At 38.4% G+C, this 13,497-nt stretch overlaps 1 protein-coding gene across 1 annotated transcript; it reads right to left on the bottom strand.

Moving 5' to 3' along the window:
- Nucleotides 1–1,120: 1,120 nt before the first annotated feature.
- Nucleotides 1,121–1,627, bottom strand: LOC148860649 (uncharacterized). The gene has a single exon (XM_088984945.1). It carries the CDS (start codon nucleotides 1,625–1,627, stop codon nucleotides 1,121–1,123), a length of 507 nt encoding a protein of 168 aa, XP_088841071.1.
- Between the last annotated feature and the right edge of the window lie 11,870 nt (nucleotides 1,628–13,497).

The following is a 13,497-nucleotide window of genomic DNA, read 5'->3' as shown; positions in this document are numbered from 1 at the left end:
AATACCCCTAAAATGATGCCCTTAAGGCATCAAAATAGAGAGTTATCACACCCCCCAACTTAACCATTGCTAGTCCCTTAGTAATGCAACTTTAAAATTACACTAAGTAAAGAGATCATTCCCATTGTAAGATCATCCCTAACAAAATTAACCAAGTATCTTGATTCTAGAATTCTCAAACTTTGTGTAGATCAGTATTGGGTTTAAGGGGCCATTTGCAGACTGTCTTGATAAGTTGTGATTGATTTTTAAAATCAGGCGGGTATTCTTCTTATCATTTTTAACAGTGGATTTCTACCCCTAAACTTGATATGCACACACATTTTTATTGCTACCTTCCACTGTTTGACGTGAATCTCGACACTTGACTTAGGTGAAGAGACCTAGTTACTAAGTGTTAGGTAAGTGTCTTTGGCATTCCCTTTCCTATTTTACGCGAATCTCGACACTTAGCTTAGGTGAACAGACCTAGTTACTAAGTCTAGGGTGTCCATTGACCTTTTATTCTCTCTCTTTCCCTTTTTTTTTTTTTTGCTTTGTATAAAATTCAGCACTATTTAGGGTAGTCTACTATCTCTATTAATTTGAAGAACTTTTCTTTTGATTTCTCAATCTTTCTCTTCTTATCTTTATAGGGGCAAATTTGGGAGTATCTTCAATTTCTAAATGGTTTCGACAACATTCAAGCAAGACCAATTTAACTCCTATCACTTGCTACCAATCTCTACAAAATTCAATATTCTTTTATCAGTTTCCTTAACTTTTTCTGTTCGAGAATCTCTTTTAATGGAAAAAAATTTTAAAATTTTCAGTGAAATTTTAATTCTACATATTTAAAGGCTTAGCTTCTCAATTTTTTTAAAATTTTTCTCTCAATTTTTCAAAATTTTCTCTCTTTCTTCACCCCTAACTTAAATGTCATTGTCCTCAATGACATGACTAGAATGATGCAAAAGGAACTTAGGCCAATGGGAACAATCAAGAGGTAAGGATTCAATAGGGGTTCAGGATTTTCCAACTGAATTCTCAAACTTATTCAAAAGGAAAGACAAACTCTAACAAGACAACTAAAATAAAACTTCATTGGGTTGCCTCTCAACCAGTACTAAATTTAACGTCTTCAGCCAGATGCAATTGGATCACTTAGACTAAAGTTCTCAACTCCTCTACTCTCAGATAATTCTTCTATGTATGGTTTAAGCCTTTGACCATTGACCTTGAACATGATTCTATTCTTAGGATCAACTATTCTAACTACACCATGCTTGAACACTTTATCAACAACAAATGACCCATCCCATCTAGACTTTAGTTTACCTAGGAACAACTGCAACCTAGAATTAAAGAGCCAAACTTTTTTACCAGGTTCAAATGCTTTTCTTGAAATGTTTTTGTCATGGAACACTTCCATTTTGGCTTTATAAATGCGAGAGCTTTCATAAGCTTCATTGTGAAGTTCTTCCAGCTCACTTAATTGCAGATCTCGGTGGGATCCAGCTTGGGTTAGATCGAAATTAAACTTTTTGATGGCCCAATAAGCCCAATGCCCTAATTCTATAGGAAGATGACAAGCTTTGCTGAAGACTAACCTATAAGGAGACATTCCAATGGGAGTTTTATACGCCATTTGATAAGCCCAAAATGCATCGTGCAATCTGTTGGGCCAATCTTTTCGGTCAGGCCTAATGAATTTTGAGTGATTCCGTATTTGTGGAGCAAAGCACAGAATTGCACATTAGTAGAATGTGACCCCCCATCACTAATGATTGTTCGCGGATACCCAAACCTAGAGAAAATGTTCTTTTGAACAAATTTCATTACAACTTTGTGGTCATTGGTCTGGGTGACTACCGCCTCGATCCATTTCAACACATAATCAATGGCCACCAGGATGTATTCATGACCGGATGATGGTGGAAGTCCCATGAAATCAATACCCCAAACATCGAAGATTTCTACAATTAGAATGGGATTAAGTGGCATCATGTCTCTATGGGACATATTCCCGACAGCTTGGCATCTTAGTCAATTTTTACTAAAAGCATGAGCATCCTTAAATAAACTTAGCCAATAAAAGCCACTTTGCAGTACTTTGGCCACCATTTTCCTCCCCGAAAAGTGCCTTTCACAAGCAAGAGTGTAACAAAAATTAAGGATACTTTGGTGTTCAGACTCGGGGACGCATCTTCAGATTACTTGATCCGAACATATACGAAATAGCTTAGGGTTTTTCCATAAATAATATTTGAGTTGTGAGAAGAATCTGTCATTCTCATTCTTCGACCACCCCTCAGGAATTTTACCCACCACTAAATAGTTGACAATATGAGCAAACCATGGGGGTGTACTATTGGAAACAGCTAAGAGGTGTTCATCTGGAAAGGAAAAGTCATGCATAGGCTCACTATTTTCAAATTGAATTCTGGACAAATAATTAGCTACTACATTTTCAGAGCCCTTTTTATCCCAAATCTCAAGGTCAAATTCTTGCAAAAGAAAGATCCATCTGATGAGCCTAGGTTTGGCCTCTTTCTTAGACAACAAATGTCTTAAGGCCGAGTGATCAGAATATACAACTTTGGTGTCCAATAGGTATGAGCAAAACTTTTCCAAAGCAAATACTACAGCTAACAATTCTTTCTTGGTAGTGATGTAATTCAACTGAGCCTTAGATAGGGTATGACTAGCATAATATACTACAACAGGACATTTGTTCACCCTTTATCCCAAAACTGCTTCGATGGCGTAGTTCGAGGCATCACACATTATTTCAAAGGGCAATGACCAATCGGAAGGTTAAAGAATTGGGGCTTTGGTCAGTGCCTTTTTTAGATAATCGAAAGCCTTAAAGCAAGCCTCATCGAAATTGAATGGGACATCATTCACCAAAAGATTGCACAGAGGCCTAGAAATCTTGGAAAAGTCCTTAATAAACCTACAATAGAAACCAACATATCTGAGAAATGAGCGGATTTTCTTGACAGAGGTGGGAGATGGGAGTTTAGAGATTAGGTCAACTTTTGCCTTATCTACCTCGATCCCTCGTTTAGAAACTATGTGGCCTATGATAATACCCTCTTGGACCATGAAGTGACTCTTCTCCCAACTGAATACCAAGTTTGTCTCGACGCATCGTTGAAGAAATTTTCGTAAGTGCTTGAGACTGGTTTCAAAGGAATCTCCGAAAATAGAGAAATCATCCATAAATATTTCCAAAAAGTCACCTACCATTTTTGAGAAAATTGCTATCATACACCCCTGAAAAGTTGAGGGTGCATTACATAATTCAAACGGCATTCTTCGAAAGGAAAATGTTCCATATGGACAGGTGAAAGTAGTTTTCTCTTGGTCTTCAGGGTAAATGTTTACTTCGTTATACCTAGAACACCCATCTAAGAAGCAAAAATATTTTTGGCCTGCATGTTTTTCCAGAATCTAGTCAATAAAGGGCGGAGGGAAGTGGTCTTTTTTCGTGACTTCATTGAGTTTCCTAAAGTCGATGCATACTCGTCATCCCATGGTAAGCCAGGTGGGGATCACTTCACCTTGATCACTAGTCACCACGGTGAGTCCAACCTTCTTAGGCACCACTTGTGTAGGACTTACCCAACTGCTATCAGAAAATTGGGTAGATAATACCCACATCCAACCACTTGACAACTTCTTGCTTGACCACTTCTCTCATGTTTGGGTTCAACCGCCTTTGCATTTCCCTACTCGGTTTGGCACCCTCCTCCATATAAATATGGTGCATACAAATGGATGGACTAATCCCTTTCAGGTCAGCCACTGACCAACCAATGGCGCCCCTATACTCTTTTAAGACATCAATCAGTTTCTCTTCTTGTATAGGGGTTAAACCAACTACTATAATTACTGGTAGTGTTTGATCGGGTCCTAGAAACACATACTTAAGGGAGTCCGGCAGGGGTTTTAATTCTAGTTGTTGAGGAGATTCAAGAGAAATCACGGGTGGTTCACTCTTTAGCTCTGGGAGAGGTTCAACAGTAAGCGGAGATTGTAATGGGTGAGGAGACTTTGTTAAAACATTACTTTCCTTTGTTGGATCATCTACTGTGACCATACCAGTTTCTCTAGGGTTTCTATTTACATTTATTGTACAACAATTTTGTTCTGGACAGGCAGAAGGACTTCTAGACTCATACCAGTCTTCAAACTTTTCTCCACTTTGAAGAGCTAAAATTTCTCTAGCATTTTTTAAGCGTTGGACATTAGAAGTCATAAGTTGTTGGGGAAGACCTAGGGGTTCATTTCTAGGGTTGACAATCGACTGATTAAGCATTGAATCATTCTCCCACAGCAAGTTAGCTTCCATGAGCTGAATTACTTGGCTCTTTAATCTTAGGATTGATTGTTGCTGAGCTAAGATCAGTTGTTGGAGCAGCAAAAACATATCATCAAGCAAATCGATTTGATAGGGATGAGAGTAGGTTTGACATGGCTGAGCCGGTTGAGTCCAAGGGTAATCATTATACTTATAGTGAGTCTAGGCTTTAGACCGTGCACATCTGATAGGGTGGTTTCTTGGGCTTGGGCCCAATAAACGAAGTTGGGCTGATTTCCACCCAAGGTTATATGGGCGAAAGAATGGGTTAGCATTAGGTTGGAAAAATCTGTTAGTTGCATGTACTTGCTTTGGAATGACTATTTGACATGGGCCTGCTGTAGGGTACTGGCTAACATGATGGGCCAGGCTTGCACAAATGGAACATGATGGATAGGATGACAAGGTTGGGTATGGCCATTTTTTTGACGAAATGCAAGGACTTGATCAAGTCTTTGGGCCATACCATTAATTTTATCCAACTGTTGAGACACATGGTTCCAATCTATCTGTGGCTTAGGTTGTAAGTAGTTTCTCATTCCACAAACTCCAGCCATTGAATTCATTTATTTTGTTTTAATTTATTTTATGAAGCACAAACAAGTAAAACACACGACCTAGGGGCTAAACTATGGTTTCCTAAACTAGTGGTTCAACCAATGTGAATCCTCTTAGGTTTACTTGGAATTACACCACTTCTTTTAGTTAGCCAGGTAAGAGCTGGGGATGTGGGAGGCTCCCCTTTCTCTCACAAGGACCTAATTAAGTAACCACAAAACCCTCTTAGGCTTAGCCAGTTAACCTCTTTCCTTTGACACCAACCGCTGGTTATGGAAAGTAATCACAAGCTTCCCTAAAATTCAGCACACTTTTGAACCAAATGTGTGGGGCCCCTTAAAGGATCTTGCTATCCGAATTTTAAATTAAGGTTTAGGGTGAACCACACGTGAAAGGGTGATGGTTTTTGGGCCAAGGAAGGGTGATGAAATCCCCACCTTATCTCATTTAAATTGAATTGCTTTTAAATGGATTAACGAAAAACACAATAAACAAAATAAGTGCAACTAAGTACAATGCATGAACAACTATCTCTAATATGCAATTCAGCAATTTAAAATAAAATAATAAAACAAACTAATTCAGCAAATAGAGCAATTAAAAATGAAAAACCCTAACACATTAACAACTAATTTCAGCAATTAAATAATCCTATATGTTGCATTTTCTATAACATATCAAATTCTAAATGTTGGAATGCAAATGCAAAAATTTTAAAATATTTTTCTTATTTATTTATTTATATATGTTATTTAATTTGAAATATAAATTCAAAATCAAATTCATATTCATATTCAAATTAAAATTAAAATTGAATTCAAATTTTTGAAATTTAAACTCAAATTCAAAATTTGAATAATTTCCTAATTAATAATAAATTATTCAATTAGACCACTAATTAAGGAAGCAATTATTTATAGCAACAATTCATCACAGAAAACAAAAAATAAAGGAACTAATTTTGCAAAAAATTAAATAAAAATTTTTCTCCGTTGCTTCATCAACAACAGTGCCAAAAACTTGGTGCACCCAGGATGCGTCGTCAAACACCCGAGACACCAGTTTAATAATTTATATTTTTCTAATCCTCAAAACTAAATAAAGAACGTAGCTTATTGGTGAGGAAGGGGTCGAATCCTCAGGGAAACAAGGCTAAAAATTATTATTTTGTTTCGGACAAATAAGAAAAAACAGATTTGGGATTTGTAGAAAATAAGAAAATATAATTTATTAAGTCTGAAATTAAATATTCAGAATTGAAAAAGACAAGAAATAAATTTCAAAAATTAAATAAAACTGAAATTAACAAGAAAATAAATAAAAATATGTTGGAATTTGGATCCAGTGGTGGTAGCTTTCCGGGAAGACAAACTGCAAATTGCTCCCCCTCCATTCAGCTCTCGAACCCTTTGAGACACCTTAGCCTTGAACTGGGCAAATTTAGATCTACAAATTTAGAACTGGGCAAAGAAAAATAGAAATTAATTCAAACCAAAATAGAAAATTACAGAAATTAAATTGCTAGAAAAAAAATAACAAAAAGAAAGAAAACAAAACAAAATAAAAATGGTGGATCAGCTCTAGTGGTGGTAGTTGCAGGTTGGACGAACTGCTTGTAGGAACCCCTCCTGACAAGAACTGGGCATCCTCCTTCCTATAACCCTTGAACCACTAAAAAAGCCTTGGCTGTGTGAATTGGGCTAACCAACCCCTTCTCTAGAGCCCTTGGGGTCCTTTTTATATAGAAGGGTGGACAAAGATAGTGGGTTTATGTAGAAAATGGGAGCCCCTAGTGTTTAGGAATGGAGGGTTAGGATTAAACTAGAGGGATCTTATGGCTAGAGTGAAAAGGAGGGGGACCTATAAGTATGGAGGGCTAGGATTTAAGCTCCTAGGATTGAATGGTGGAGATTTGGGCGCCTATGGCTGAAATGTGGAGATCAAAAGGAGTGGGTGGCATCCTAGGGTTAGAATGCTAAAGAGATGGCACCCTAGAATGGAGGGTGGAGATTGCAAGGTGAAGATCTAAGGGTATGAGAGGTTGCTAAGGCTTGGATGGTTGAGATTAGATGTTAGGGAGAAGTGGAAGGTGAAGATTTAGAAGTTAGGGATGGTTAGGGTTTGTTAGAGGTGAAAAGAATGAGTGGGGAGTCGCCCTAGGGTTTGCTAAGGAGAGGAGAGTATGCTAATACAGTAGGAGGGGTGCCTTTCTAGATTTAGCAGATAGAAGGTGCCCTCCTATGCTTAGTTTTTCATAGAAACACCCCCTCTTTCAGCTGGAATTCTCACTAGCTTCCCAAAATCTGTAGAAAACTCTGTAAATTTACTAGTTTTTACCTAGAATTTGCATAGGGAGCCTCAGAGGTCACAACATTGAATTTAACCAGAAAAGGGTATAGATTAGTCAGTCTAAGGTCTAAAATACTCCTAAAATGATGCCCTTAAGGCATCAAAATACAGAGTTATCAGGAACTTCATGGTGAGATGATAGGATGAGATGGTCTCCTTGAGTGCATGAAGGGATGGCTTCCTAATGATAGCATTGTATGGGGAGCCTATCTTCACGACCAAGAACCCGGTCATCTTGGTGACTTGCCAAGGCTCTGCCCCTACTATGATTGGTAGGGTGATCCTCCCTTCTAGCTTAACAAGTGCTCTAGAGAAACTAACTAGTGGCACATCAACCGATTGCAACCGGTTCGGTGTTTGCTTCATCTTTTCTAAGGTGTCATAGAACAGAATGTCTGTTGAGGAGCTGTTGTCTACGAGTATTCTCTTTACCATGTAGTTGACGATGGTCATAGTCACCACCAACATGTTGTCATGGGGCAATGAGACCCCTTGCAGATCATCTTCAGAGGAGGAGATGACATTGTCTGGCCATGGATTTTTGGGTTTAGGGCTTTGGATGTTGAACTGCCTAGCATACGCTTTTCGGGCCAAGGTCGATGCTCCACTCGAGGCCATGTCCCTGGCGATGATGTCGATGACTCCTGCCAAGGTGTAATGGGCTTGGGCCCCGGCTTGCTACTACTACTACCGCTATGAGGATGAGGTGTCGGCATTACCCCAACGTATTCCTTCAAGTGCCCGCGGTAGATAAGGGATTGAATCTCATTGTTGAGTTCATAGTAGTCCTCCGTGTCGTGGCTGGTGCCATAGTGCCACTTCATGTATTCCCCCTAACCTACTTGCATGAAAATATGTGTTTGGGTGGAGTTGAGTGGTGTATACTTGCTGAAGGAAGGGGCTAGCGGCTTCTTGTCATTGTCCTTGTTGGTGTGGCCATGGCCATGGCCTTCCCTTTCCTTCCTTTTCTTCTTAGTGCCCCCACGGTTGGGGTTGCCCTCTGGCTCATAGAAGTGCTCACTGGCCTTAGCTTCTTCAGCGGCAATGTATTTTTGCACATTCTTCAAGAACTCTACTTTATTCTTAGGCGGTGTCTTGGATATGGACCACTCGAGGGGTTTGGGCTGAAGGCCGTTGATGGCTATGTGCACGGATACTGAGGGGTTGAGGTCTCTAACTTTGAGTTCCTCTCGTTTGAATCAGTTGATGTAAGCTTGGAGGCTTTCTCGTGCTTTTGCTTGATCGACATAAGAGACATGACAGTCTTGTGGCATTGCCGGCTATTGGTGAAGTGGGCAAGGAAGAGGTTGGCAAATTGGTCCCAGATGTTGATGCACCGAGGAGGGAGCATAGAGAACCATCTGTGTGTTGCTCCTTTAAAGGTAGATTGGAAATCTTGACACACATCAGGGCATCGAAGTACCCATAGAGGAGAATGAGTGCCCTGAAGCTCTCCAAGTGGTCGTCTGAATCCGTACTCCCGTCATAAGTCTCCAGAGTTGGAGCTTTGAAGTGAGGCGGGAGCGGCTCCAAGGTGATGGAGTCAGTGAAGGCGTCCATCCGGGTGGATGAGGGGTTCTGACTGGTGGAGGCATCACCTCGGCCCTCCGTCACTTGCTAGATTTGATCTTGGATTGTGCCTATCTGTGCTTGTAGATTGCCAAGGCATCGATTGATGGGGGCCTAGGCTTTGTCTAGGTTCTCTCTGACACGAAATGGGTCAGCCCTATTTCCTGAATGCTCGGACGTCGGCACATCCTAAGCCTTTCGAGCTCAATGATCGTTGAGGAGATCATAGAGATCTGATCCTGGTGGGGGAGAGGCGTAGTGTCGACCTCCAACCCTCAGAGGAGGAATGTGGCTAGAGTGCTTAGCATCATCCCGGTTTCTCTCTGCATGGTAGTGGTGGCAGTCATGGTCCTGGCGGTTGTCGTGGGACCCTACTGGATCACCACTTTGGCTGGGAAGCCAAGAGGTCTTCGATAGGGGCTTGTGGGCCTGTTGGCTGCTGCTATTGGACGTTGAGGGGTAGGCCTTTCCTAGGTCAATAGGGCATTGGACCAGCGGTACATGAGTGGAGCTCCCATTGTACTGCCCTTAGCTCCTAATAGGGCAACCACCGTGTGGGCGACCTCTTGTCAAGTAACCCACCTCATCCAGCCTTTGGCTAGGTTGTCTAACCTGCTAAGGACCAACTTAAATTGGTTCATAGTGACCAAGTTCTGAGCGTTTTGATTGTTGTCTTGTTTATCGGCCATGTCAAAAGCCTAGTTAATTGAGTTAAGCTTTTTTTTTTCTTAGAGGTAAGTCTTAAGAAACGTTCCCACAAATGGCACCAATTGTTGCTTCCAAGGATGGGGCCAAGGGCAACAAGGTAACTTCACTGATGTCTGAGGCTGATGGGTTGAACCTATGAGCAAGAGAAGAGCACACGTCAGAGGCCCTGGGTGTTATCCCAGGGGTGGAGACTCTGATGGTTAAGTTAGTCAGGTGCTTAAGAGGGATCGGACCAGGCTTAAGACAATGGCTCAGAGCTTAGTCCTTAAGAGCTCAAAAGAGTTCTCTCGAGATACTGAATGCAAGGGAACAAGAGTGAGCAAGATGGGTTTACCTTAAGCTGGGCATCCCCTTTTATAGCTGACTTTGTCATGGAGTGGTTGAAGGCAGTTAGAGATGGACAGACAGGATTCCATCCGATCGATGCCACATGGCACAATCTGGGGCTTGCCATGTGTGATAATACAAAAATGATAGAGCAAGAATGAAAGAAAGGAGAAAATGTGGAGTTGGGAAACCAAATTTTTGCAATGAGGTGGTAGTGATAAATATGGGGAGAGAGAAAGAGATGCCTTGACTTCCTATAATTAAGGTAGTTTTCAATGGAAAGATATTTTGGGAGAGAGAGATTTTAGGAATAGTTTAAGTAATTGGAATAGGAAATGTGAGAATTGTAGAATGAGAGTATTAGCTTGGCTTAATGAGAGGATTTGGAAGGGGAAATGAGAGAGAGTTAAAGAGAGCAGGAAAAGGGGTTTATTGAAAGGAGAGGTTGCTAATGTGGACTACCTTGAATATATATATATATATATATATATAGATAGATAGATAGATAGATAGATAGATACACTAGAATAGTGCATTTAAGATAGTTTGTTAATTAATTTATTATTAAGAGAAATAAATTATATATATTTAGTAATAATTAATATAGAACAATATATTTATCAAGAAAAGAGGCAAGTCTCTATTAATATCAAAGTTTTTTTAATCTCCAACCACTACTAATCTAAACTAAAACCAATATATAAAGTAACCATACTCTCCATCGAGTACTCAAATCCCCGAATTCTATTTTTTTTTTTAATTAAAAACTTATTTTGGGAAAAGTATTTACTTAAAATAAAAATATCAGTAATCTAAGTTATGTTTGGTCATACTTCGTGCTTTTTGTATTTCTCACAGTAGGAAAGTTCAAAGTACGTGATATATTTCTAATTTCATATTTTTGCTCCAAAAGTTGATCGGATGGAAATGTTTGAAAATTGTGCTTTAAATAATAAAAGCATTGCATCGTTATACTTCACACGTGTTTGCATGTTTTACATGCAATTTTTGCAGACTGGTGTGCTGTGTTTTGACAACCGGTCCTACAAAAGGTACACGTACCTACTGAGTCGTTGTTAAGGTTCCCACTTGGACTACACCATTCTTACACGTGTCACACCAAAAAATGACACGTGGACACTGTTATTCAAAGGCAAAAGTATCAATAATACTTCGGCCAAGCATGGACTACTTCCCATGTTAAATGCATCAATGTCAGGATTGCTATTGTGGACTTCATTGCATGACACGTGTCACATAATAAACCCATCATAGGTTGATTAAAACATTATTAACCCCACAAAAAACATGAATGAAAAAAAAAAAAAACCAATGATCAACTAACTAAATAAAATATTCACCAGTTTGACTTGGGACAGCATAAGAGGGGGTTTCAGATATGGAGTCAATGTGAAACACCAATGAATCAACGGTTCCATGTAAAATAGAAGCAACACATGCATTGCAACAGAAACTAGTGAAACCCAGGCGATTTATTCACAAATAACCAACATTTCACAATGAAACACAGCTGATTGATTCACAGGTACCCAATATTTCTCAGTGAAACCCAGCCGAAGCATAGGAACTAGACACATCAATTGCAGTATAGTATAAAGCACAAGACAATAAAAACAATACAAACAACATTTGATTGGAAATGAAACCCCATTATATGCATTACAAGAAAATACGAGGTATTAATAGAAAACAGGTGGCGGAAATCAACAAAGGCATTAATAAGAAGGAGTAACATTTGCATAAGTAGAGGGGGATGGTAGGAGGAGGTGTATAATGTCTATACCCGATGATTTTCGGCAAGGTTGCAGTGGTTTATACAGAGAGAAACTCCGAGAATGAAACCTGAAGGTTCAAAGGTTAGTGAATGGCTTATCTGAGCAAAATGCGGAAAAAAAATGGCATGAGTTTACCTGTCAATGCCAAATCGTCCGACGATATGGAGTTGATGTTTCTGATGATACAAACGCAGTCCGATGGAGAGGTGCGACAAAAGGCTGAGTCCGAATAAGGCTGGAATTTTGTCAAAGAGGAAACTGAACTGAGTAAATAATAAGTAATACAAGTGTACATGTGACACAGGTATTTGAAAGCATTTTGGTTCCTTAGAGGCGTAAAAAGCATGAAGCTTGAAAAGCTGATTTTGTGCTTTTCGTGTTTAATTATATTTTTGTTTTATGTTTTTTAAAAGTAAAAAGTACTCTAAACAAATACGAAGTTGAACTGTTATACTTTCGTACTTTAAAAAATATGAAAGTACTTTAAAAAAAGTGCTACCAAACAGGGCCTAAATTTCTTTAACACTTAACTATCATCATTAATCTCTAAAATAATTTCAAAATTTGTCCAATTTGTCTCAACAGGTTCCCTATCAGGGCAGGGGCTTCACTCTCCATCTCTGTCCCTATCCTTGATAAGGTATCCTAATTATTCCCTATCCCCATCTTCACCTCTGACCTGATTAAGCTATGGACGCCAAACACTCGATGGGTATCCTAGTTCACTAAATTAAGTTGTGATACATTTATTAAGTTAGTTTAGTTTGTTAGATAAGTTAATTTAATTGATTACATTAAATTTATCATGTTAGGTCAATCAAGTAATTACCTAATTGAATTTTATTAAACTAATTTAGTTAATTGAATTATGTTACATAAATTAGGTTCACTTAATATAATAATTAGTTTTGGATAAATAACATTTATTAAAAAATAATTAATGGGAAAGAGAGAGAGAGGAGGGTAATTGAAAAGTGGGGGTAAAATTGATGTTTTAAAAATAGGTTGAACCATTTTTTGCCTCCGGATCATGGGTCATCAGTTTAACCATCTAGGTCAAATGGATGTGTATGTGTGTACAAACACATATTTTATTAATAAATAATATATTATTATATTCCATATGTAATATATGTATTATTTTATATTTTTTAATATTTTATTTATAAAAATACTAAAAATGTGATTTGATGCAAAAAAAAGTGACTTTTTGGCACATTGGGATGCATAGATGTTGGAAGTTACCCAAAAAAAAAAAAAGTTCACCCCAAAAGTTATGACCTCCAAAAGTTTGCATATGCATTTAGCATGCAACCCACGACCCAATCACCGGGTCAAATGGGTCAACATTTAACCGTTCAAGTTAGACAGTTTTTGGCTTGGTCAAGATTTTTGACCAATCCCCAAATTTTAGGAGAACTGTCTCAAAATCATGGCCAAATAGTGATAGTTCAAACAATTCGATCGGCTAGGTCAACAATGAATTGAAAACACTAGGTAAAATGATAGGTGACTAGTAGCTTAGGAGAGGAAAATATTTTAGGAGAGAGAAATTTTAGGAATACTTATAGGTAATTGGGTTGGGAATGCTTTTGATAAATTCACATGTGGCACATTTTTAGCTTTTTAAGAAAATTAAAAAATAGAAAATTCACAAAAAGGAGAAAATTGGTATACATTATAGATAAGATTTCTAATAATAAATTATCAGTATTTTTACTTTTATCAGAATTAATTAATTTAATTAACTTATTATATGTTAATTAGCAGTAATTAAATGTTACTATAAGAAATTATAATTTATTACTTAATTAGAAGTAAGTATCACTAATTAAGTAGTAGTAA

This window comes from Nelumbo lutea, chromosome 4 (genome assembly GCF_056320005.1).
Source record: "Nelumbo lutea isolate HS-2025 chromosome 4, American lotus-T2T, whole genome shotgun sequence".
Classification (NCBI taxonomy): Eukaryota; Viridiplantae; Streptophyta; class Magnoliopsida; order Proteales; family Nelumbonaceae; genus Nelumbo; species Nelumbo lutea.
This window is presented reverse-complemented; position numbering and strand designations above follow the sequence as displayed.

Coding starts and splice junctions, on each gene's coding strand:
- LOC148860649 (XM_088984945.1), bottom strand. CDS start 1,627: ATGGCGTATAAAACTCCCATTGGAATGTCTCCTTATAGGTTAGTCTTC.